The 27,553-nt window shown below is 41.1% G+C and overlaps 1 protein-coding gene across 1 annotated transcript in view; it reads left to right on the top strand.

Annotated features, from left to right (window-relative positions):
- The window catches only part of FER1L6 (fer-1 like family member 6), a gene marked incomplete at its 3' end in the record, with an annotated part of 115,285 nt that extends 93,122 nt beyond the window's left edge, over nt 1-22,163 (top strand). Inside the window, exons 35-41 of the mRNA XM_080800745.1 lie at nt 1,450-1,592; nt 4,063-4,151; nt 4,635-4,733; nt 6,913-7,154; nt 8,523-8,686; nt 20,138-20,238; nt 21,980-22,163. Of these exons, the coding sequence (XP_080656871.1) occupies nt 1,450-1,592; nt 4,063-4,151; nt 4,635-4,733; nt 6,913-7,154; nt 8,523-8,686; nt 20,138-20,238; nt 21,980-22,163 (1,022 nt within the window). The remainder of the gene's footprint in view (nt 1-1,449; nt 1,593-4,062; nt 4,152-4,634; nt 4,734-6,912; nt 7,155-8,522; nt 8,687-20,137; nt 20,239-21,979) is intronic.
- Between the last annotated feature and the right edge of the window lie 5,390 nt (nt 22,164-27,553).

Here is a 27,553-nt window from a genome sequence, read left to right as displayed (position 1 = left end):
GCAAGATCCCAGAGGGACTTTCATAAAATTGAGGATGAGAAAAAAAGCCACCTTAACTTTACTTTTACAAGACAGAATAATTCTTGTAATGCCACTCCTATCCACTTGATGCAAATCAGTAGGCATAGGGGTACACATGTGCAAAACATAGGTTCAGAGGTTCCAGTACAAACCACCCAGTTAAGGACATATCAGTGGATGTTTTCACACTGTTATGTTGATCCCACCACTTTGACACCAAAATTTCTTTCTACCTTGTTATTTTGACCCCAAGAACCTCTCGAAGGTTTTTGCACGCTGAGAAATTAGCATTTAAATTGTGTATTAATGACATACTTAATGAATTTCTCTTGAACAAAATATTTTTTCACAATATACTCTATTAGGCCAATTTAATTCCTTTGTCAATACTCTACATTTTATGATGAACCCGATTTTTTCTTTTTTGGCCACCAAGAATCTGAAATGATGTTCATTTCCATCAGTCAAGAACTGATTAAACTTTATAACAGAAGATTTACTTTTTTTTTTTAGGTTTTTAAAGTATTAATTAATTAATTAACTTTTATTGTGTTATGTTAGTCACCATAAAATACATCATTCGTTTTTGATGCAGTGTTATAAGATTCATTGTTTATGTACAACACCCAGTGGTCCATGCAATACAGAAGATTTAGTTCACTGATTATGTGTTCATCCCCATCAACTTTTACTGATTGTTATTATTGTTATTGGGAGATTGTGGGGGGCGGGGAGTTAAAACTAAACTCAACATCCCTATGTCAAATTTGGCCATTCTAAACTATATCAAAAAGATTTGATATTTTCCAACAATTTTTGTGTTTTGTTTATAAGCACTTTTTCTACCAGTGGTTTTTATTACGTATGGCCTTCTTTGGTAAGATGACAGATCTGAGAACCTTTCCTGTGAGCAAGTGTGTTGGTGGGAAGGAACAACAATGAGGAAAGATAAAACCTCCTTGAACACATACTGTGCAGACGTCACTGCCTTGTTTGGGACAATCCAGGTCCAGTAGGCCCTGTCACACTATGGTGTTCGCAAACAGTCTTATATCTCTAAGAAATACACCCTTTCCAGTACCTCAAAGCACACTTGCTATTCACAGGCTCTAGAGGAATCTGATTCAAGGGGCAAATGGAGCCCTAGACTCTGAGACCTTGACTGCTCTCTGGTCATCTTGTCAACCCGTCTCCCTTCCTGCTCTCTAAACCTCCTGTCTCTTTCCCATCCCCCTTCTCCACCCCCCACCTCTTTTTACTCTCTCATTGTCCTTTTTCTCTTTTGTAGTTTTGTTCTCTCCCTGTGCCTCAGTGCATTTAAATTTAACCTTTAAGGGAGTGTTTAAAAGTGCACCTGACAGCCCGTCACTGTTCCATTAGGGGAACCTATATCTGATGAATGTCTTTATTTTTCTTTCTTCCATGCAGATGAGACGGTGGAGTCTTACGAGCACCTGGCCCTCAGAGTTTTACACTCGTGGGGGGATATACCAGAGGTTGGGTGTAAGCTGGTTCCTGAGCACATAGAAACTCGGCCGCTATACCACAAGGATAAGCCAGGAATGGAGCAGGTAGTAGCTGAGACTGTTCTGGACCCAATAGGAGTTTTCATCCCCAAGGAACAGGACTTTATCTCTAAAAGTCGCTCTCGTGTGCCTTAGGGTAATTGTTCTCAACCAGGGACAGTTTTGCCTCCCTGTCCCAGACTTTAGCAATGCCTGGAAATATTTTTGGTTGTCTCAAGTGTGTGGGGATGCTGCTGGCATCTAGCAGGAAGTGGTCAGAGATGCAACCAAACAGCCTACACTGCGTAGCCAGCCTCCCACAACAGAGAATTAGTCAGCTCCAAATGTCAACAATGTTGAGGTTGAGAAATTCTACCCTCATAACAGAGTTGAATTTAGTGCTTTTTGCCTTTTAATGGATTTGAGTTATCACACTCCTCTTTTTTAAAGATTTTATTTATTTTTTGACAGAGAGAGAAAGCACAAGCAGGGGGAGTAGCTGAGGGAGAGGGAGAAGCAGGATCTCTGCAGAGCAAGGAGCCCAATGTGGGGCTCCATCCCAGGACCCTGGGATCATGACCTGAGCTGAGGGCAGATGCTTAACTGACTGAGCCACCCAGGCGCCCTAAGTTATCACACTCTTTTGAAAGAATGCTGTTATTTGAGAAATTTCAAAATCCATCTGACATGCCCAAGACATTGTCCAAAATCTATCAGTAACCCCATTAATTTTCCCAGGGAAACTAATTTTCCCAGTCCATTAGTTTTCCCAGGGACGCAGTAGATGGTGACTTATTTTGAAGAACTGACTAGAGGAAGCTGTGTGGAAAAAATAACCAGAGATCCGGGTTATGAGTTAGAAGTGAAGAGAAGATCAACTTTATTAAGAGCCTTCTTGATATGTACTTATTAATTATATGTACATAAATTAATATATACTTAAATACTATGTCCTTTATGTAAATTATCTCACTTAGTTAGGATGATTGTAGATTTGTTTATCCAAATGATGGCCATTTCGAGAATAAGAGGCACGGCTATTAATATTTAGGATGGTACAAGGGGCACCACCAGGGTTTTCCTACACAAATAGAGATGTGTGGTCACGTGTTACTCCCTAACATAGCCTCATGGTGTACTTATTATGATCCTTGTTTTTAAGATGAAGAAATTGAGGTTCAGAGAGTTTAAGTAACTTGCTCAAAGTTACTCAGCTGTTAGTAGTAGAGTGGGATTTCACCCAGGAGTTTGAGTTTTAGTCCTGTCCTAGCCCTGGACTCACTCACTGTGTCACTTGGGCAAAACACATGAGCTTGACTCCAATGGGGCAGGAACACCCACACTGCTATCTCATCGGCGTTGGGGTATAAAAGTAGTCATAGCAGGTGTGGGAGTGTGCCTTGAAAGGATAGCTTTTATCAGATGTAGAAGCCTATGACTGGTTCCTGAATTTCACTACCAAATGTTTAAAACCTTTTGGTTATTGGTATCCTTCATTTTACCATGTGGCTTTTTGGTTACAAGCAAATGTTAATATCTCTTTAGAGACTCTAGGATTGTAATCCTCCACTAATTGGTTCTTCTCTTCCCAAATTATATACTTTTTGATTAAATTGTCCCTTCCCTATGAAAGCCCTTTTATTTTGTAACCAAAGCCCTCCCCTCCCCCAAATCCTACAGATCCTCCCTGCTCTGGTTGGGAACTCCACTTCCTTCTTATAAAATCTCCCCTGACCATCACAGGCTTTGTTGATCACTTACCTTCTTGTCTGAGCTGATGGAGTTCTTAGAATGAACACAACAGAGCTGAGCATTGAATCCACTGGGCCTTCTCCCCACATGGGCACTCAGATCCCTTGCAGCAGGTTAAATTCTGATGTATGGAGTCCAAAGCAATGGATGGGAGGCCTTATTCTGCCATTAATTAGCCATAAGACTCATATCATTTCTTTGGCTGCTCTAAGCCTCCGTTTCTTTTGATGTGTACCACAGAAATATAGCTGGGCTAAGCAGTTACCGAGATAATGATATTAAAGTGCATTAAAAACAATGAAGCATGATACTTCTGACAGATAATATTTTTTTTTAATCCTTAGGGGTTTATAGAAAATGCAGAGTCAGCAAACAAGGGTTGAATCCAGACTCTGCTACATATTGTCTGTATAAGCATGGGCAAGATGTTTTCTCATCTGTAGTAGGAATAATAACATCCATCCATTGGGGATATTGGGAGAATTGACAAAATGTTTTTTCAACTGCATCGCATTGTGTCTACCACATAGTAGGTGCTCAATGAGGGTTTGCTTGCCTTTCACCTGCTCTTAACATATGTCCTAACTAATTCTTAATAAAAATACAAGTTCTGTCTTTGTCAACAAATATCCTAAGCACGTATAATATGAATAATATCCATATGATATGATGTGATATATAGCTAATATCCATTTCTGGTAAAAGGATCTGTTAAAACCATGAATGATCAGTTGCCCACGTGATACCCCACCAAAGTTAAAGGAGATCTTCTTTTCTTGACCAGGGCCGCCTTCAGATGTGGGTGGACATGTTTCCCAAAGATATGCCTCCACCTGGACCTCCTGTTGACATTTCACCAAGGCAGCCGAAGGGGTAAGTCAGCTGCAGCCTGTAGTAGCCTATGACTATGGTAGCCAACTAAGAGATCTTGACAGTTAATCAATTACAATAATTGTTGCATTGTAGCGTCAATTACACAAATCAGTTGACACCTGATAATCATCTCTCACTTCCCATCTGGCCATTTACCACAGGGATGAGTGGTAGTAATTGTAACAGTGCTGATGGTTGAAAATTCTGGCCCCTATTTTATGTAGGGGTCACTGTGCTTCAGCATTCTGCAACAACCTGAAAAATGCCAGCTAATGGAAGCAATTTCTGCTCAGAGAACTTCATGTCCTTGGTGACTCCAACAGGACACTTGGTTTTGATGGAACCAAGAACTTAAGTGTTGATATTTTTGAACTTGGTAAAGTTGAGGAAGCCTACTGACTCACAGCAATACCAGAATCCCATACACACCAGCTGACTCCGCTTTCAAGGTCTTCAGCCTAATGCTGCCTTCCTTCATCCCAGGTATGAATTGAGAGTGACTATCTGGAACACTGAAGATGTCATTTTAGAAGACGAGAATATCTTCACAGGACAAAAATCAAGTGATATTTATGTTAAAGGGTAAGATATCAACAAACTCCATGCCCCCTCTTCTTCCCTTCCTCCTCTCTTTAACCCCTAACTGAAGCTATGCCTCATGGAAGGTACTCCACCCACCTCCTACAGAGGGAGCCCATCTTATTCACCTTGGTAGATAAGATCACTTTTTTTTTTCAAATATTATTTGGTTATTTTGCTAGGATTATTACCTTATGAAAATATTTTTGTGAGAGAATTTTATTATATAAACATCTCTTTTCCATCAAATGTTGGGTACCTAAGCTTTTTGAGTGGCATTCAAAATACCTGAAGCAAGTAGAGAGGTGTAATGCAACTGATTAGGGATTCAGTGTTAGGAAGGTTGTAAGACTAAGAAAGAAGCTCAAAGTTGCACCTTACTCTTTGCTAATTCTACTGATAGGAAAGATGCCAACTTAGGACTCGGGAAACTACGCATTCTCTCTCTCTCTTTCTCTCTCTCTCTGTCTCTCTCTCTCATCACAAATGCCCTTTGAGCCCCTAGTCATGGGGCTCTAGTCATGACCCGTTGGATAAAACCCATCTCAGAAGTAGTGAACTCATCTCAGCCTCCTTTTGGTATATCTTTGCCTTCCCCAAACAGGGAAGCCTCTTCTTCATTGGCTCTATTTCTAGCTTGCCATTGAATCCTGTCCATTTGGCTTCCCAAATAGCCATCAGAACTGTCCATTTCCATCTTTACACATCACCGCCATAGTCTTCCCCTCCATCATTTCTTGCTGAGGCCACTGAAGTGCCATGTGGATTGCTCTGTACTCACTCTTGCCTCCTATAACTTGTTCTCTATGTTGAAACGTGGGTTATCTTTTCAAAACACAATCTGATCAAATCAGTCCTATACTTTAAACATTTTAGTGACATCCTATTTTCTTTGGATGAAGATCCAGATCCCTAATATGTCCTAAAATGTCCTATCTGAGTAGCCCATCTCAGTCTTCCTTGCTTTGTGCTCTCTAGTCATGCTGAACTTCTTTCCCACATTAGAATGTGCCATCACACCACAGGGCCCTTGTACATCTCTTGCTGGTGACTTCTGCCTCTTCTCCCCCAATTTCTCCATCCCCTTCCCTCTGTAGCTGTAGCTCTTTGAAGGCAAGGACCATCTCTGTGTGTTCCCATTACTCCTCTAGCAACTAGCTCACTCCTTGTCTCATAACAGATACCACAGATATATTGGCTGAGTGAGCACCATCTTTACCTAAATAATTGCACCCATACTCTAAGTGGTACCACTCCTCTGGGACAAGGGAGGTCTTCATCCTTCCCTGACCTGTGCGGACAGGATGTCTGCTTTCAAAAAGCAAGTGGTTTGGAATTATCAATTAGTTTGAATTAAAAGCATCTATTTTCTCAATAATCCACTAGGGATAAGGTATTAAGGGAAATATATTAACGGTAGCTTACTCTATACTGGGGACACAAGAGGAAGACCAGAAAAGAGGAAATAACATTGTGTATAACTTGAAGTACACAAAGCACCTTCCAGCTATTACCTCTTAAAACTCTTCAGAGCAACCACGTATTGAACTATGAACTAAGTACTGTCATTGCTTCCTTTTTGCAGATGAAACAGAGGCACAGGGGGGTTGGACAACTTATCCAGGGCTTTCCAGTTAGTAATGGCAGAGCCAGGATTAGAATCCAGGTGGGTGCAGACAGGCTTCTACTCTCCATGCCATGTTGAGGCAGGTCTGCTGGGTTTTTGAGGCCCAGAACCAGTGAGGAGGGAGCCAATCACAGGCCTGATACCATGAGTCTAAACCAGGACAACTGTAGAGGCTCACCAGGGTAGTGAGTGCAGAGGTGGGACCCTCACAGGAGGCCTCAGGGGGAGAGGAAACTCCATTTATACTTTCCCTTCACATTTTCCGAGTCTACCCTCTTTACTATATGGGGCTTCAGGGTCTCGCCAGTGTAGCTGAAGACATCTCCTGAACCTGGATTAGAATGATGTCTCTATCTCGCTTCTCTTTCAGACCCTTTGATCCTATTTTTTTCTTTCAGATTCAGTGGAAACTTCCATCTGAATTTAACTATCATAATCTAAAAACTATTATCCGTGACCACACTGAAATTAGTTAAATCACTCTGGATTAGAATGATGCCTGAATAATGGACTCAGGGACTCAGGGTGTGTAATTCTTTTTCTATCTTTATTCAGGTGGCTAAAGGGTCTGGAGGATGACAAGCAAGAGACCGATGTGCATTATAACTCCCTGACTGGCGAGGGGAACTTCAACTGGCGCTTCCTGTTTCCATTTCAGTATCTCCCAGCTGAGAAGCAAATGGTCATTACCAAGAGGGAGAACATCTTTTCCTTAGAGAAGATGGAGTGTAAGACACCAGTCGTGTTGGTGCTCCAAGTTTGGGATTTTGAAAGGCTGTCCTCAGATGACTTTCTGGGTAAGCCAGTGGCTTTGTAAAGTTCATGTTAATGTTAAGGGTTTTGTCCCGGTTTTTGGAGGACTTGGTTTGATGTAGCTACAAGGATAATAATTTCAGTGCTATTTATGAGAGCAAAAAATTAGAAACACTCCAAATAGCCATTCGTAAGGGTTTGGCTGAGTAAGTTATGGTGCATCCTAATGGGAAGATATGTTTTCAAACAGACTTAAATTCATCTTTGCTCTACCACTAAGAAGACGTTAAATTTTGAGCTAGTTACTAGTCCCCTCTGTATGTCAGTTTCCTTCAGTTATAAAATGGGGATAGTAATATTACATACCTCAGAATGCATTTGGAGCTCTGAAGTTGAAGTACGGTTTCAAATATAATATAATTTAAAAATATAATACAATTTAATATAATTAAATTTAATATAAAATTATTATAATTAATACAATTTAATGTAAAATTAATATTATTTAATATAAAATATAATTCAATTTAATAATTTTAAAATACAATTTAAAAACATAGTAAGCACTCACTAAGTGATAGTCCAGCAGCCATTAAAATATTTGAATATTTAATGAGTTGAATAGTTGTACAGGATGTATTAAGTGAAAAAAAGAATGTAGAAAAAAATCCCCTTTCTGCAAAACACATGTTCATATGGACTCAGAGACAGGGATAGTCAGAAGCAGGCAAAGAAACAAGGACTGACATAGGATAAGAATGAATGTGTAGAGCAGTGATCACCTTTTGGGGGATGGAATTATGGAAAATTTTTCTATTAATTTCTAGTTTATGTACATGCTCTAAGTGCTTTCAGTTAACAAATATTCTGTAATAGGGAAAGGTTGTTAAAGAGAGAGAGAGATAAAATACTCTTGTAGTATTATCTTATTTTCCATAATATTCACTTATTGAAAATACTTTCTTGAGAGCCCACTAAGGTCTTGGACAGTAGCTACAAAGACAGTAAGACTTAGTCCTCCACTGGGAGTTGAGTGGACTCAGAGGGAGGTGAGTTGGGGGAGGAGGTTCTCTTCGGTGGATTCATGCTGAGGCAGAGGAAAGCTCAGAGGACAGGGACATAATCCTCACACACTCAGGGAGTAGACAGGATGTCCAGCAGTGACAACACCCGAAGTTCTACATTGCAGCTCTGCCCTGTCTTCTACCTGCTACTATACTGGGTGCCTTGAGGGCACCAAACACGTCTCGGTAATACTTGTATCCCACAAACCTAGTACGTGCTAGTGATCCAGGGTGTTGCTGGTTGAATGACGAGTGAGTGAATGAATGAATGAATGATTGGGTGGGTGACTGATTGGTGGTGACGGATACTAAAGCCCTTCCATGACTATCAAAGGCATCTCTTCACAGGCTCCCTGGAAATGAACCTCAATAGTTTCCCCCGAGCAGCCAAGTCTGCCAAGGCCTGCGATCTCACCAAATTTGAAAATGCGAGTGAGGACAGCAAGATCTCCATATTCCAGCAAAAGCGTGTGCGGGGCTGGTGGCCTTTTGCTAAAAGCAAGGAGCTCACAGTAAGTGGCAGCTGTAGGAGACAGGGTTGGGGGGCAGACAGGGGCCATCATGCTCTTTAAATGAGTCACTTTGTAAACGTCAAGGGCGTTGAAGTGACACAGAGCGCTTTAGGGCAAAGGTTCTGCTGAGAGGCAAGAATTTTCACAATTTTATAAATGCATTAAGCTTCTGTATTTCAGCATACTTGATTTAATAGCTATATCAGGGTGGTTTTCTAACCTCTTAGCTTGAATTTATGCCCTTGGCATTATTTTTTTTTCAACATTTCTTGAAATTATGCATTAAGTCTTGGCAAATGTAAAATTTTAATGGAACAACCTCATCCCTTCACCCTCAAATGCAGGACTCAATTTTAAAATGGATCCAGGCTTTAAAAACTTCCTTGAGAGGGTGGCAGCAGGGAGAGCCATTTTCCCCTTTCCCTGCATTGCCAGCCTGGTCCATACTATGTGGCACATGCTGTGGGTGCTTAGTCCTTTCGCAAAGAGTGGGAAGGAAGTTCTGCAGCCTTCTTAGTGTCCCTCCATAAGGGACGGCAGATAACTCACGTGACGGGCAAGGTTGGGAAACGGGAGTGCATTGGCGACCCCTTTTCATGCTTCCTCCTCCTCTCGGTGGAGAGCATGTTCTCCCCTCGGCTCCTGTGCCCAGTGGCAAAAGCACACCTGGGTTGGAATATTCTGGTCACACCTGGTTCTCTCTTGCTGTTGTTTATAGCCCTTTAGAGTTTGCAAAATATGTTCAGACTTCTGTTAGTTCATTCAATCCTAGTTGAGTCTTTATTTTCTGTCACTTATTTCTTTCTTCATTTCTTGCAACATTTTTTTATTGATAATCTATTAAATGATAGGTCCTGGGAATAAAATATGAGTAGTAGCAGACATAGGTCTCTGCCAGCATGGAACTTCCTTATAGTCCAAAATCAAAGACAGACACACACATGTTGAAGAGTTGGGATTTTATCCTCAGGGCAATGGGGAGCCACGAATGGTCTCCCACAGGGAGGTGAGGGTATTTGACTCACACAAGAAACACAAACCCTCATTGCTTATTTGGACAATGAATGCAAGAGGGTCACAATGGGAGAAAGAGAAGAACTAGGCAGACCTATAGGAAGAAAATGATAAAAATGTGCCTGAAACATAAACCCAGAGTAGACTCTCTTTTGATAAGGACAGTTGGGTCACTGTGTCAGATGCCCCTGAGTGGTCATATAAGAAGCAAAGAAGTGTCCATTGGATTTAGCAACATGGAGATCACCAACGACCTTTTGAAAAGTAGTGTTGTAAAGGCTCATAGCAGCACTGTTCATAAGAGCCCAGAAGTGGAAACATCTGCATGTCCATCAACTAGTGAAGGAATAAACAAAAGATGTTATATCCATACAATGGGGGATATAATTTGTCCATCAAAAGGAATAAAGTGCTGATACAGGCTCCAACGTGGATGGACCTTGAAAATATTCAAGTGAAAGAAGCCAGTCATGGGACGCCTGGGTGGCTCAGGCGGTTAAGCATCTGCCTTCAGCTCAGGTCATGATCTCAGGGTCCTAGGATAGAGCCCCACATCAGGCTCCTTGCTCAGCAGGGAGCCTGCTTCTCCCTCTGCCTGCTGCTTTCCCCCTGCTTGTGCTCGCTTGCGCTCGCTCTCTCTCTCTCTCTCTCTCTCTCTCTCTGACAAACAAATAAATAAAATTTTTAAAAAGAAAGAAAGAAGCCAGTCACAAAAGACCACATTAATAGGAAACATCCAGAATAGGCAACTCCATAGAATGTAGATTGGTGGTTGCCAGGGCTAGAGGGAAGGGAAATGGGGAGTGACTGCGAACCAGTACAGGATTTCTTATTAGAGTGATAAAAATGTTCTGGAATTAGTGTTGGTGACTGTACAACTTTGTGAATATATTAAAATCTATTCATTGTGCACTTTCAAAGGATGAACTTTACAGTATGGGAATTATATCTCGATATTTAAAAAGCGCTGTTGGAATGGTGACGACAGATGTAGACTAGTATGTACCGTGGAGCAAGTAGGGAGTAAGTTAGCAGAGACTGTGCAGATGCTGAAAGCCTTCACAATTCCATCTTTCCCTCTCCCCCCCAAACCGTACCAGCTTTCCTCAGCTACTCTCTTTCCCCAGCCACTCCCAGCTCCCTCCCACACCCCTGCTTTTCTAGGGACTGGTACTTCTGCCTGGAATGCCTTGATTTCTTTCTTCTCTGGGAAATCTCCTCCTTAAGTCTTTTGAGACTCTTTTCGGCAGTCACCTCCTCTGGGAAGCCTCCCTGATGTCCTAGCTGAGATGGGCTTGCTTGCCTTCGTGCTTCCATCACTCTTGTGACACTGATTTGTAATTGTCTGTATTCATGGTTCATGGTTCTTCTGCTGCAAGAGGCCTGAGTCCAGAGAGTGGGTTTTGTCTTTCTGTTCGTTTTTGGAATTTGAGGTGTCTCACGTGGCGTCTCACACAGAGTATGTGCCCAGTACATTGGTACTGAACAAGTCAACAAGTAAGACATTGATGCTACCATCAAAGAGATTATATGATCTCCTTCCCTTTTTATTCCGTGTACCGAACATGTAAGAAGTGTTCAACAAATAGTCTTTGAGAACAAACACATCAGCACACATTTCTTTATAAGACTAAGTGTCACAGTAAAAACTAGAGAACAATGTGCCAAAGAAATAAGAGAGAAGACAAGTAGATTTTAATGGTGGGAGGTTCTGAGGATCCAGACAGGTTGTTTGGGGACATGTGGAGAAGGGAGGAAGGGTGTTTAGGCTGAGACAGTATGTTTTCCTAGACTGCAGTAAGTATTATGCAGTGATTAAGACCAAAGAATGTAGAAGCAGACAGCTTGGGTTTGAATCCTGTCCTCTCCTGACTAGGTGTGTGACGTGAGGCAAGTTACTTAATCTCTCTAATGCCTTAACTTTCATTATCTATAAAATGGGGATTGATTTTATATATATATATCTATATATATCTATATGTGTAGATATATATAGATATATATATGAGACCCATGGGGTTTTAGCAAATAAATGAGTTAATATACATGAAGTATTTAGAACCATGGAAAGAACGGAAGACTATGTAGTAAACAGGCTGTTTACTCAGAGCTGGCTGTGACAAGAGAGTCAGCCACCATCTTTCAGTTTGGTAGAGATTGAAAAGCAGGGGGAAAATGGAGAGGGGAGAGGAACTATGAGAGACTGTGGGCTCTGAGAAACAAACTGAGGGTTTTGGAGGGGAGGGGTAGGAGGTTGGGTGAGCCTGGTGGTGGGTATTAAGGAGGGCACGTTGTATTGCATGGAGCACTGGGTGTGGTGCATAAACAATGAATTCTGGAACACTGAAAAGAAATTAAAAAAAAAAAAGGCAGGGGTGTGGGGAAGCTTTATAATGAAAAAAAAAAAAAAAAAAAGGAAGATACCAGGTTTGTTCTGATTCAAGGGTGTTGGGAGCCAAAATAACTAGAAGAGGGGTATCCTATGTGACTGGCTAAGGGAGAATACTGGGAGTGGGCACAAAAATTAGGGCATCCTCCTCAAATAGGCAACTTGGAACCAGGCACGCCCAGAAACTGGGAGGGAGCAGTGCTCTCTCCCTGGATGTGTACATTGCAAAGAGATGGCTTCCGGGTCTTTGGGAAAGGTGGGTCCTGGGTATTAAAGACAAAGGGCGTATCTTCTATTCAAAAGAATTTATATGCACTTCAAAGAGCACCAAAAGGTCTTCCAATTACATTTTCTAAAGTGACAGCTCTTAGAAAAAGGAGAGGGAAATCTCTTCCTTTATTTTCCACAGGAAATGTTAAGCTCCTTGTTTTTATTTTTATTTTTATTTTTATTTTTATTTTTATTTTTATTTTTTTTATTAAATTTTTTATTTATTTTCAGCGTAACAGTATTCATTGTTTTTTCACCACACCCAGTGCTCCACGCAATCTCTGCCCTCCCTAATACCCACCACCTGGTTCCCCCAAACTCCCCCCCCACCCCCCCACCCCCCCACCCCTTCAAAACCCTCAGGTTGTTTTTCAGAGTCCACAGTCTCTCATGGTTCACCTCCCCTTCCAATTTCCCTCAACTCCCTTCTCCTCTCCATCTACCCTTGTCCTCTATGTTATTTGTTATGCTCCACAAATAAGTGAAACCATATGATACTTGACTCTCTGCTTGACTTATTTCACTCAACATAATCTCTTCCAGTCCCATCCATGTTGCTACAAAAATTGGGTATTCATCCTTTCTGATGGAGGCATAATACTCCATAGTGTATAAGCTCCTTGTTTTTAATTTGGTTTTGTCCTTACACATCCTAAAGGGAAAGTGAAAATTGACTTAGTCCCTACCCACCCAGCAGCCCCACAACTGCTGGTTTGGCCTGCAGCAGCAGGGGTATAACCCAGCTGCCTCTCTTTTCCCTCAAAGGAACCCATAACCACACAGAGGAAGCCAGACCAGTAGCCTTCTCCCAGGGTGGCAGCGAGCTGGATGAGTTGGGAGTCAAGGGGTGTCACAGAAAACCTCAGTCCACCACCTTCTGAGGTCATGCCATCTCCAAGTCTCAGTTTCCACATCTGTAAAAAAAAGTGGGTTGGACTAGGTGCCCCCAAGGCGCCTTTCCAGTACAGACACCCTCTGTTTCTAAGCTTCCCACCGCCCCCCTCTTGAAGCCAGCACTCAGGAGGTCACAGTCCTGTTCCAGGCACCAGCTGGCCAGCAGGGATTTGCTTATGGCCACTGCCACGTGCCCACACTTATTTTTAAAGCTACTTCTCTGTACACGCAGGCAGTGCAATTTAGACTTCGGGAACACAGAGCTCCCACTATGGAATGTGGCTGTGCTCATAGTCAGTGAAAAACAGCTCCAGGTAGGATTTGCAAATAACAGGTACCCTTGGGACAAAAGAAATGTATATTGGACAGGTAGGTCCTATATGAGATATATTGCACTATGCATGTTATACGTGTTATCCTACTAAAAGCAGCCTTTAAAGAAATCATTGCTTTAGAAGATAAAGATCAAGAAGTTTCTTGTACAGGCGAATCCCATCAATTGACAGTTAAATAGCCCACCTAAATCGCAAGAACATCAACAACTAAAATTAAAGGGGAGGTTTCTGTGCTTCCGGTTTCGTGTGAAAACCCCCCGTCAGTAGCTACTGTGGCTACACACTCATACACTAGGCGGTAAATGTTCAACAATGAATGAGGCAAATTCCTGGCATCCAGAAGTTCACAGCTTAACTGAGGAGGTGGTAGACACACATCATCTAAATAGTATGTGACAAACTCAGATTCTCTAGGAGCAGAGTGGGTACGTATTTTCATGTAAAGGTTATTTTAAGAAAGAGTAGGTAATACACATTTATAGGAAATTTAAAAGACACAAGAGTGTAGAAGGAAAGAAAAATCACCCACATGCACACCACCCAAATAAAACTTTTGTTAATGTTTGGGTTGTGCCCAATTTGGGTAGATTTTGGTTGATTTTACATAGTAGGGATCATTCTATATTAAAAATAGGGCCTTTTATATTTGGTTTGGTGTTCTAATGAGCACTCCCCTACGTTATGTTATCAATGTCGTATCAACTCTTATTAGTCTCAAAATAGAAACGCCCGTTTAATCATTGTGTTATTTCCTCAACATTTATTCATTTTAAAACATTAAAATGTGGAAAAGTTGAAAGAATAGGACAAGGATCAACCATTTATCCACCACCTAGATTCAACACTTGTTACTATTTTGCTGCACTGATTTTGTCTGTATATGTGAGTACATAGTCTCTCACTGCCCCCAACCCCACACACATACTTATCGGCTGAACCATTTAAGAGTAATCTGTAGACATTCCAACACTGTTCCCTGTTTTAAAAAAACAAAACAAAAACAAAAACTAAACCCCCAAAAAATGAGAAAAATTTGAAGATCTAATTGGCTTTATTAAATAATTTGTGAATAGGGCAGTATCCCATCTACCAAGTAAAGAGGAACTCCCCGAAGTTAAACAAAAGGAAGGTTTTTAAAAGCAAAGAGAGGGCATAAAGGAATTTATTAGCAAGAAATGCGTTATGGGCAAGGAACCCTCTTTAGAGGAACGAAAGGGTGTCTATCAGTAAATATCCAGGTTGAAATTCCATATTGGCTGACCAAAGGTTAAATTCCTGGGGCAGGGGTGGAGGGGTAGGTAGGAAGGAGATTGCATTTAGGGTAGGTTTTAAGTCTTGTTGACATGGGGCCTTAACCTAAGTAACTCCATCATGGGCCTGTGGTTTTCTTTTTAACCATTCCTGAATACTTCAGCGTGCCTCTCCTAAGAATATGAACATTCTTGTACATAACCATAATGCCACCATCACATATAAGAATTTAATTATGATCACCCAATCCGATATCCACACCATATTCATTTCTCCATCTACAAGAAGGATACCCTATTACTCTCAAGATGTATTTTCCAGCTGTTTCTTTTTTCAAAACAAGAGTTAGTCATAGTTCATGTGTTGCTTTTTGGTTATTTTGTCTTTTTGGTTCATTTTGTTTTAGAAAGGCCCTCCATCATTTCCTCCCCCAGCACAAGACCTATTTGATGAAACTGGCCTCACTTGTCCGGTTGTTTTCTCATGACATAGCTTATCTTACTCTCTAGACCCTGTATTTCTTGTGAACTAGAAGAAATTTAAGTGTAACAGCATTATCAGGATCAGGCTAAACATTTTTGGTAAGAATAGTTAAGACCTGATACTATTTATTTCCCATTGATTATGCCAGGAGGCACATGGCCTCAGATGGCCTCACTAGTGGTGACTGTGTTTACTCACGTGATCATGCTGGTGACCATGAGATCTTTTCATTGTAAAAGTACATTTTCCTCTTTACAATTGACAAGGAACCAGTGGGTGACACTTTGGCACTGTGGGAAATCCCTGCCCTGCCACCACCTTCCACCTAATGGTGATTGTAATTAAGTATTTCACTGGTGTTGCAAAATGATTTTTCTAATCCTTTCTTCCTTCTTTACCCATTCCTTCTTTCCTTCCATCCATCCATCTCTATCCATCTATCTTTCCATAACCTAGCTATCTATCCATCTACCCACCCATCTATATATCCCTATCATCTGTGTATCTAATTCTATCATTATTTTTTCATTTATTAGTAAGAATTCAGCTGTTAAGAAGAGCTTTCTCTCAACAAATGGAAATAAATTATAGTCACTGCTTCCTCAAAAAAAAAAAAAAAAAAGACAGGAAAAATGTTTAATTCTATCAATTCCCACACTGTAGAATCAAGAATTGGTACAAGAGGTATCTCCAGGGGTGGTAAATGGGATTTTTTTTTTTGTCTTGCATTTTCCCCAGTATCACTACGGACTTATGGATTTAAAAATATTTTTTCTAGCTCTCTTCACTGCAAGGACCTAGAAGTAAAATCACTAAGTAGCAAGAAGCATCTGGATCCTGGTTTCTAAATACCGATCTCTACTGAAAGAACCAGGCAGGCGTATTTGGCTGATTCCAGGTCAAGGACAGAAGATGAGCCTGGGACATATCATTGTGACAAACAGGACAATTTGAAGAGCTGACAGAATAATGACTGTGCTTTGCATATTATGCTTTTTCTGAGTTTTGAATTATTTCTTTAATTTATCTGCCTGGCTAAGTCTGGCATGCCATTTCCCACAAAGTGGGGATTGATAGAATTGAATATTTTTCCTGTCTTTTTTTTTTTTTTGAGGAGGCAGTGACTATAATTTATTTCCATTTGTTGAGTATGACCATATAAGGTAATACACATACTTATATGGGCATTATATGTATCCATGCATATATGTGTGTATATACATGTATGTGTACATGTGTGTGTCACTCTTCCTAAAAGACTTTGCCTGCACACATCCCCACCATTAATGTATGAGAATGCCTTATCTCATACCACTGAGAGTTGTTTTAATAAGCAACAATTATCACTGAAGAAGGCGCATCTGACCTAAAGGACCCACACCCCTCCCCAAGGCATCCACTCTCTGGGCTCAGTGAAGTTCAAAGCCCATAAATAACACACTCAGTGCAAGAAATCCAGTCTTTTCCGGACTGGTCATTTTTTTCCATCCACAGATGTCATTAGGTTAATAGATAGTCTCTCAAGTTGTCCATTTTTTTTTCTAGCTCAGATGTAAAATTATATTTGGAGGATATTATTAGCTTAAGACCTCTACTTGGTGCTTGATTGAGTATCAATAATAAAAATAAAACTGGGAACCCTCTGTGTGGAGAGATACAGAATGAGGAGTGGTATTTATCAGAATATGTCAGTAAACACTTTCCTCCTGGGGCCCGTGTGATATCAGAAAAAGACTCTGTAAGCACTTAAGCGGAGGCAAGGCCCTTCATGGTAATAACCCATGACTTCTATGCCTAGGGCAGAATTGATTTCATATGCTCTGCTTCCCTTTTCTTTGTATTTTTTTTTTCCCCCACTGTGGAAATATGGGTCTTCTCTGGGTGTTTTCTATTTGGGCAGATGTTTCCTATCAAATTATGTGTTTCCATCCATGAAATAGTGTTGAAGTTAGCAACTATAATCTCTTTAAGAGTTTGCTATTTACCAAGTGCTAGGTTGAGCACTGTACATATGTTATTTCAAATATCTGTCAAAACAAATCTGTGGGGTACATGCTATTAACCTCTCCAGGACAGCGAGACTGAAGCAGGTAACTCACCCAAAGCCACGCAGCTAGTAAGTGGTAGAGTCCAGTTTCAAATGCAGATCTGCCTACGCCAAATCTCATTCACTCAACTCTTACACCATGCTATGCTATGTGATCATAATCCTTAAACTACCCAAGGTCATCCGTTAGATGGAAGCGAAAAACATATAATGCCATGGCCATGGCAAGGATTATGAAGCTTCTCTTGAACATTTCAAAATAGGCACATTTCTTTGCTGTTAAATATGTAGTTTGCTTCTTTTCTTCCATAAAGAAGGGCCTCTTGGGCACAGTGAAAAACAGGGGATGGGGTTTGGTGTCATAGTATCTCAGCACAAAACCTGGTTTTGTAATGCAAGTTAGCAACCATCATCAAGCCTTAGCTTCCTCAGCTGTAAAAATGGAGTAAGGATGTCTACTTTACCTGTTGTCAGAAGGTTTACATGGAATGACGTATGTGTGGAGCACCTTGCTCCACCTTTCTACAGCCCTGTGACTGAGTTCATTACCAAGCAGTGGAAAACAAAGAGCCAGCTGTGATCCTCTTGCCCTGGTCCTAACTTACCCACTGTTGATTTTTGTCCTCTCTTCCAAACATCCTGGAGCCCAGCAACTGGTTAGCAACTAGTTAGGAACTAGTTAGCAGCTCTTAAGCTGACTCTCTTTCAAATGCAGATGATATGTATGAGGCTTCCAGCAGATAAATATACTGTTCAGTAGCACGTAAGTCACTTCTGGAAGACCTCTGGGAATTTTTGCATATTGCAAAGCCCTCTGCCATGGGTGGTAGGCTGGCCTCTTGGGTTTCTTCTAGCCCTCAAACTTTGCACGGTCTCCTGTCTTTCATGAAACCTAGAAGTAGAGCCAGAAGTTGCCCTAAAGCCTAACTGGCCATTTGACAGGTATGGAATCTGAGGTACAAGAAGACAAATGCCTTCAAGTGATAATTATGATGAGCATAAACCAATCATCTCATGTTAGAATTGGGAAGGTTCTCGCAAATCTTCTAGTCCAGCCATCTGGCAAATGCATGAGTAAGTAGGGCAGCCCGCTATCATGGAAAGAGCTTGAGTTTTGGCATCATGTGGACCTCAGTTCAAGTTCCAGTTGGTTGGCTTTTGCCTGTGTGACCTTGGGAAAATTATTTGACCTCCACTGCTTCATTTTTCCATCAGTAAAAAGACCTACTTTGCTTGTTGCTGTGATTTATTGATAGATAAATTAAAGGAATATAGGCAAAGTGGCATTCAATAGCTACAGATAGAGTAGTAGTACTATGACTCCACTGTTGATAGAGGTGGAGTGGAGTGGAGTGACTAGACTGGACAGAAGCTTTTTATTCCTTCTTTCCTGGTTTTCAGATATTCCCCAAATACCTATATATGCAAGCCATTACCTATAAGGCCAAGATTTGTCAATAGGAATGACAGACCATATATATCTGTGTTTTTAAGGAACATTTCTGCATCATTGGGCAAGTAATGTGTTCTGAGTCGGGCCAGGGTTGTAGCCTAAAGAATGGATGAGGCCCCCTACATTTGAACTCATGATTTCACTTGTAATATGCCCACTGCATTTCTTTACTAATTCAGACAACCATGCCACTGCCTCTCTTCTCCAATTCAACCCCACCCTAGATACACTACTCTTCTCTAATTTCTCCCATGATTACATTTTCATGGTTGCCAGCAACCATCCTGGCTGCTAAGCAGTCCTGGCTCTTGGGGGGTGAACAGGTAAGTTAACACAGGCCCATTGGTTCATCAGAAACTGTAATCTTTTTATTGAGGTAGAAAATAAGGTTATGCCCCATCCACATGTAATTCCAAAATGACAGTCATAGATCTAAAATATTTCCATGATGCTTTAGTCCCCCCGCAGTTCCATGTCCTTCCTATTACCTTGAACCTCAATCCACAAAACCAAAGAGAGAGAGTCTTCACTAAGAACTGGAGTTCCAAGAGATCAAGGATCCTATTTTTCTTAATCAGTAAGTCCTCAGTGTCTAGAACAGTACCTGGCATACAGAGGGTCCCTAAAAGTAGTGAACGACTGAACAAACAAGAAAGAGCGACCCTTACCTTTTGCAGCTGTCTTGGCTGAGGCTTTGATGACCCAAGACTTAGGTCAGTGCTAACAACGCATGGCCTTCTGAAGAAGCACACAATTTTCAAACCAGAGGGGCTGCTTCTTTTCAAAGGAGAAGGAAAGAGGAAGTTCAAGAAGAGAAGGGTAATTCTGAAACAATGTGTGCAGACAACAGAAATGATGAAGGGTAACAGAAAAGCCATTTGGCAAATGTAGGGCCCCACCCACCAATTGCCTCTGGAGAATCATTGGCAGAGAAGAAAGACTGTCCCCCATTAGAAAGGGTTCTGCCACTCAGGTAATTTGATCCCTTTCTAATTGCTATTGAGTTTCTGTATCAGTTATCAATTGAACCTTTACAAGTGAAGGAGCCCAGGCAACCAAGGGTATGTGTGTCTGTGTGTACAGGTGGGACCTCTCTTTTCACAGAACTCAACACCAACATCATTTCAGAGCTTTTACGGTTCATCATAAAAATGGTTTCTCCCAGAACCGAAAAGGTAACAATTTTTCTCAGAACAAAGCAGTGGGATAGTCAAAATACTTCCTGGCGTTTTCCCACACTGGACGCTGCTAGAAGGTTGCCATTGCTCCCAGGAGGTCTTTGTGACTAGAAATTGAAACTTTTGTCTTTGTGCAGGGCAAGGTTGAAGCTGAGTTCCACTTAGTGACAGCAGAGGAAGCGGAGAAAAATCCTGTCGGAAAAGCCCGGAAGGAGCCAGAGCCCCTGGCCAAGCCCAAGTGAGTGAAGAACATAGGAAAGGCCCTTTGTAGTCCCCAAAGCAGGGGATGGGGCATTCCTCTAGAGGGCCCCTCTGGGAGGACTGAGCCTGAAGGAGGCAGCCAATAGGTACCACCAATCCAGGTAGCTTTTTGTTGCTATAATTGAGAAATAGTCTAAAAACAATATAGACTGTTTGGAAAATGGAGAGGTTCCTTTTCTGTAATACTGCTTCATGAGCATTTCTAGAATAATTTCATATATTTTTTCTAGACTTCTTATATGAATATGAATTCCACATGAATTTTTTTCTACTTGTTTTTGGATCAAGCTTTCACAATTTTCTTAATGTTTCATTTATCCTGTGATACAGAGTTTTGCTTTGTTGCCATAGTGGTCAGAATTAGGATTTTTTAATGCCTGTGGAAAATTCCATAGACTTGGTGCCCATAATTGGCTTGATCATCACCCCATAATTGGATATTTAATTCACTTCTACCCTTTTCCTTCATTGTAGTGTGATGAAAATATTTCCCTTTTATAAGTTATTACTTTATTTTTTTAAGATTTTGTTTATTTCATTGAAAGAGAGAGAGTGAGAGAGAGAGAAAGCACAAGCGGGGAAAGGGTCAGAGGGAGAAGGAGAAGCAGACTTCCCTGCTGAGCAGGGAGCCTGACCTGTAGCTCAGTCCCAGGACCACAGGATCATGACCTGAGCCGAAGGTAGCTGCCCAACCAACTGAGCCACCCAGGTACCCCTATAAATTATTACTTTAGAATAAATTCCCAGGGCACCTGGGTGGCTCAGTTGGTTAAGCGAATGCCTTCGGCTCAGGTCATGATCCCTGAGTCCCAGGATTGAGTCCTGCATCAGGGTCCCTGCTGAACAGGGAGTCTGCTTCTCCCTCTGACCCTCTCCTCTCTCATGCTCTCTCTTACTCTGTCTTTTCTCTCTCTCTCAAATAAATAAATAAAATCTTTTAAAAAATAGTAAAATAAATTCCCAGAAGTAGAATTACTAGAAGGGTTACCCTAATGAATTTAATCCATGGTTACATATCAATTAAAAAGTAAATGTATGTGGTTATGAAATATGTATACAAATTACTCTTTCAAATTGTATTTATCCTATCCTTCCTGAAATCCCTAGTGTCTCAAGATGAGTGGTCCCTTCTCTGTAATTACTTTTCATCTATCACAATGCTAGAAACATAATGGATACTTACTTACTCATTAATTCATAAATATTTGTTGAGCTCCTACAATGTGTACTTACTTAAAAAAATACTTTGAAGAACACCAAAGAAATCTAAGACATAAGTTCTATTCTAAGAGCTTCCAATCTGTTTAGGGATAACACAGACTCATAAAATAGTTAACAGAGTATAGGAGACCAGTAGGTTAGTTCCAAAAACAGCTAAAGTCAAGTGGTAGATGAGATAGGAATTTGGAAGGAGGGGGATCTTTATGGACCAAGGTGGTCAAGGAGAGCCTCTTGGAAGAGGTGGGGCTGAGCTGATCGGGGTTGGATGGATGGAGGGCTGTCAGACCTCCTCCAGACCAAGCTTTAAAATGATGCAGGAATCATCACCCAGAATGTTGGATTGCTCCTGCTACAAGGCAACATGAGCTTCTCCCATTCCCAGGTATCTCCTTGTGGACCTCTAGAAAGTGGGAGTCAGAAATACTTTATGAGGTCTGGAGAATCCCATGTGTTGGCATCATGGCCCTCTCCTGATTTTTCTCTTGCTTCCCTCGCAGTCGCCCAGACACCTCCTTCTCCTGGTTTGTGAGCCCCTTCAAGTGCTTGTACCACCTCATCTGGAAGAACTACAAAAAGTACATTATCATCGGTTTCATTCTGATCATCCTCATCATCTTCCTGGTCCTCTTCATCTACACCTTGCCTGGAGCCATCAGCAATAAGATCGTCGGGGGCCCCTAGAGAATCATGGAGTATTGGGCACCTCCCATTCCACTAATCATCTCTTCTTCCTCATATCTAATATGTAAGAGCATGTGCTCTGTGCAGGCACTGAGCTGGGTGCTAGGAGGATGAACTCAAAGGGTCCAAGAACCACTCCTTCTATCTAAAGACAGATCAACTCTTTTTGGAGGAAATGGGAAAGGAGCCTCCCCTACCTGCTCCAACCCTGGCCACGACCTTCCAAACTCACAAGCCTGAAGCCATGTTTTTGCCCAAGAACAGCATGAAATGATGACTCCTTTGCCTCAGAGTAATCAATAGTGACCTCAAATTGACTTAGGTGAATATTTTCTTTATGTAATTGGTTTTGTTCTGAGAGGTCTAATTCTGGGTCTGAGACTTATTGGAAGCACTTTCTTTTAAATAAAATTTTTACAGCAAACAAACTGAAAGCATTTTTAGCAAATTACTAGACATTCAACCTGTCCCATATATCTTAACCTTGTTTAATTCTTACAGTTTATAGAACACATTCACTTATTCAGGCTCTGAAACTGGCTTGGAGAGGACTTTTTATCACCTAAAATACTTTGTTGTTGAAATTCCCATCTAGAGATGAGATGTTGCTGGTTTTCCATAGAAGTCAACACTTAAATAGAATATGTTCAATAGTAGAAATGAGTTCTGGAGAAATCCATTTGGATTTTCACTCTATGGCAATTTCCAAGTGGAAATTTTATAAATATGAAATATTATTTTGTGTATGTGTGTGTGGGGGGGTATCTCTATGATACCAGTAGGAATTCTCTTTGGCCAGATATATAAGCCCCAACAAATATGGTGTTTCCACACACCATGCTGTGAATGACCATCCTTGGCACTATTCAGCACTTAGTCTTACCACCATATGTAATAAGTACTATCATGACTCGCAAGCACACATTAATTTCAAAAACAGTCCCAGAAATAGTATCCTATGTACTTGTCAGCTGGGGTCAAGTTTCTTTTGAAAGAAAACCTTTGATTTTTCTACACCGTCTAGATCTGCCACCCCATCTAAAGCAGACAGTGGAAGTGAGCAGCTGGTGTTCTGAGTTAAAATAAGGAAACAAAGGAATTGAAGTGCTTGGCCTCATACACAAATAAATAGAGCAACCCTATCTTCTTTCAAGCATTTGATAGTATTGAGGAGGCTGGATTGGGGTTCCCCTCTCAACACCAGAAGCACCTGGGCTACTTTTTTCTTTAGATCATTTTCCACATATGTAACTCCTCTAAAATGAAGGATATTTACTTCCACATGGAAAGTCATTCTAGAATGTTCCTGGTTGATCGAAATAAGATTAAAGCATGCGCTGTGTAATCTTAGACTTAGTGTTGTTCATTGAATTCTGGCCCTAGGTGCTCACTGCCTAGTAACTATAATGCCCTATTTTCCTGAAGTGTTGAAAACAGAACATTTATGGCATTGGCAAGGTTTCCTGGTGGTATTCGTTACATAAACTGTGCTTATTCTTGCTGTAGAATAACACAGCCCCCAGGAGTGGTGGAGTCAAAAATACTTGATGGAATAGAATGCATACACTGAGTGCATTGTAAGCTTAAAAAAAAAAAAACAGCATATAAGTTAGAAAACTGTATGTACAGCATGATATAAAAAGAAAACATGTATACATGTGCAGATAAAGCCTAGGGGAATAGGCCGAATTGTGAATAGTGATTATCTTTAGATAACAGTATCTTTTTTCCCTTCTTGTTTTTCTATTTTTCCTGAAACTTCTAAAACAAATATGTTTATTTTAGAACTTCTAAAATAAATAAATATTATTTTTAAAGTAAAAATTCAATGAATAAATATAGATGTAAATGTGTTCATTTAAAAATATTTATTGAGTATCTCTTATGTGCTGGGGGGGGAGGGGGATGCAGCAGAGAAAAGACAAACCTGGCTCCTTCTCCATGGATATTACATTCTGGTATCTCCTCAAGGTCTGGTTTTATCTTCAAATTATGGGGCATCCAAGAAAAGCTCTGAGCAAGGGTGTGTTTCATGGATGAGTTTTAAGAGAAAGGACAACACACATCAGTGGTGTCATTCAGAAGGAAAAGAACACCACTACTTTAGGTTAGAATTAGAAATAAGGTATTACACTTTCTGCTAGATTTTGAACAGTAAAATGATGTTAGCTTTTGATGAAATAATGCACATTATTCAAATTCACCTAAAAAAAAAAGAAAGCTAAAAATTGAAAATCCTTCAAAGTTGAATAGAATTCATCAAGTTGGCTGTGAGGCCAAAAGATGTTCAAATGCTGAAAAGCCTTTAGCAGAAGTATTTGAAACACTTTCAGATCAGATGGCATCATAAGAAATGTGTGAGAAGAAGTGGCAAGCAAGGATAATTTTGGAATTAGCTATGTCTGCTGTTCTATACATAAGTTATCACTTATGGCCTGTCCTGCATGTAAAAAAATAAATAAAATAATGTTCTAGGTCTAACTTTGCAGCCCTGGCCCTAAAGATATGGCATTTTAAAAAATTTTAGAAATTAAAAAGCAAAAACACCCATTTCCCAACAAGTTGCCATGAGTCCCTACATAAATTAGTCCCTACTCATTTATGGTCTTAAAAAAGACAAAATTTATTCATTTGATAGATTAGAGTTTTTCTTTCAGCTTAAATCTGTTTCACAGCAGTTTTGTTTATTTATTTATTTATATATTTTTTCACAATATTTGAATCCTTTCCTCCAAACTAAGCAAAACAAAATCAGTACCAACACCACCACCACCACCAAACAACCCACAGGAGGATATCCAATTCTGTGTTTCCAGTAGTTGAAACATTTGGTACCTTCCTTGCTCTTTCCCTTAAAACACACATAAGTGGAAATTACATTACTGACTTCACAGCTGGGGCTAGTTGGTATTTACTCATTTAAAAGATAATTATTGAGCTCCATCCTCGTTCCTGGTACTGTGATCAACATTAGATACACAAAAGCACACAACCCTATAAAGTAAGTCCCTGCTCTAGTGAAGCATAGATTTTGGCGGAGAGAGGACAGTGATGAAATAATGACAGACATGGATAGCTACCGACTGAGGGACTGAACAGGGGCAAAGTATTGAGAATGGAAAGAGCTTCTCACGGAGGGTCCCCACTCGTGCGGCAGCCAGGAGGACCTCCTGGGGAAAGAATGGATGGAGGGAGAAGGAGAATAAGACAGAGAAGAAGTAGAGCACTCTACGCAGAGAAGATAGCATGTGCAAAGGCCCTGAGGGGGCAGGGAGTGAGGCACACGAAGGAGTCTGAAAGAATGTCTATGATAGTGAGAGACAGAAGGTGCTGAGGTGGAGCTGGAAAGTCATGTAAGGGTCACATCCTTTAGAGTTTGGGTCTTTGTTTTAGAAGTAATGGATGGCAAAGGATTTTTAAGCAGTGGAGAGGCATGATTAGATTTCTATTCCATGTGGAGAGCATCTTGGAAGTACTGTGGTCCTCCCTGCAAGACAGGATGGTTGTTTTCACACAGTAATGAAGGCAGAGAAAGGAAGTAGAGGGATCAGAGATTATCTATTTAACGTTCCAGGGTGGTCTACTGGGGAGTTTTGAGTCTAGTATTTACTCTGCTTCATATAAATTGTGTGACCGAAGGCAGATAACTTTCCATCTCTGATCTATATTTTCCTTGTCTGTCATATGATGGCATTGGTATATATGGTGATGAGAAGTCCACAGCATATTCTGGCATAAAATTGACCTGTTGGTGGTTCTGTTCTGTAGAGAATTTGAAGATATGGATTGACCTCAGAGCCAGATTGTGAGGGACTTTGAATGCCATGCTAAGAAGTTGAACTTTATGCAGCACAAAATGGGGTCCCCTGGGAGGGTTTGAGCAGAGAATGGGAAAGAACAGGCCTGTGTATTAGAGAAGTTACTCTGTCTATAACGCGTGATAGATCGATGAGGATGAGATCCAGGGTGGGGGAATGTTTTAGGAAGGAGTCGCCAAAACCCTGGAGGGAGATAAGAACCTGCACCAGAGCCAAGGCCATGGGGCTGGAGAGGAAGAGCCGATTCCAGTATGTTGGTGAGGTTGCCTCCCCGCTTGCCAAGGCACCTGCCAGTGAGGACAGGGAAGTCCAAATCCTAGCCACACCATTTCATTTTTTAAAAAATTATGTTCAGTTAGCCACTGTATAGTGCATAATTAGTTTTTGATGTAGTGTTCAGTGATTTACTAGTTAAGTATAACACCCAGTGCTCATCATAGCATGTGCCCTCCTCAATACCCATCATGCTGTTACCTCTCCTCCACCGCACTCCTCCCCTCTGCAACCCCAGATTATTTCTCGGGGTCCATAGTCTCTCCTGGTTTATCTCTCTCTCTGATTTCTCCCCCTTTGGATTTCTCTCCCTTTCCTTATTGTCCTTTGTGCTATTACTTATGTTCCACATATGAGTGAAACCAAATGACAATTGTCTTTTTCTCCTTGGCTTACTTCATTAACATAGTCCCCTCCAGTTCCATCCATGTGGATGCAAATGGTGGGTATTCATCCTTTCTGACGGCTGAGTAATATTCCCTTGTGTATATGTCCCACATCTTCTATCTGGGCAATTCGCTTAACCTCTGATACAAAGGAATTACTACCATTTGACAAGAACTGTGAAGATTGCAGGAAAGGTATGTAAAATGTTTCACACATGCTTGGCATGAAGCCAGTTCTCAAAGATTGACAGCTAGTGGTAAAAGCATCATTTCTACAGGTAGAATCAGCAGGACGTGGAGTCTAGTTGGATATGATAAATGAGGGAGGAGGATCAGACTTGTGCTGTAGAAATGTTCTGGCACATGCACTAAGACACTTTTCAGCCAGTAATACTGCTGATCATATTTGTTTCCCATTGCTACCGTAACCGATTACCACAAACCCTGTGGATTGAATTTATCTTACAGTTCTAGAGGTCAGAAGCCCACCATGGATCTCACTGAACAAAAGTCTAGGTATTGGCAGAGCTGCCTTCCCTCCTGGAGGCTCTAGGGGAGCATCTGTCTCCTTGCCTCCTCCAGCTTCTAGAGGCTGCCTGCATCCCTTGGCTTGTGGCTCCTCCCTCCGCCTTCAAAGCAGCAATGTTACCTCTCTCTGTGCCTTTCTTCCATAGTCACGCCCCCCCCCCCCGACTATAACTGGACAAGTTCTTTCTTTTAAGGATGCATGAGATTATGCTGGACTCACCCAGATAATCCAGGAAAATCTCCCCATCTTGAGGTCCTAAACCACATCCGCAAGGTGAAAGACCCTTTCACCTTGTAAAGTGACGTAGTCACAGGTCCTGGGGATGAGGGCGTGGACTTTGTTTTGGGCACGGGAGGCCTTATTTTGCCAGCCACATGAGTATCA

This window comes from Martes martes (genome assembly GCF_963455335.1).
Source record: "Martes martes genome assembly, chromosome: 4".
NCBI classification, from domain to species: domain Eukaryota; kingdom Metazoa; phylum Chordata; class Mammalia; order Carnivora; family Mustelidae; genus Martes; species Martes martes.
Note: the sequence above shows the minus strand (reverse complement) of the source record. Positions and strands in the feature narration are given on the sequence as shown.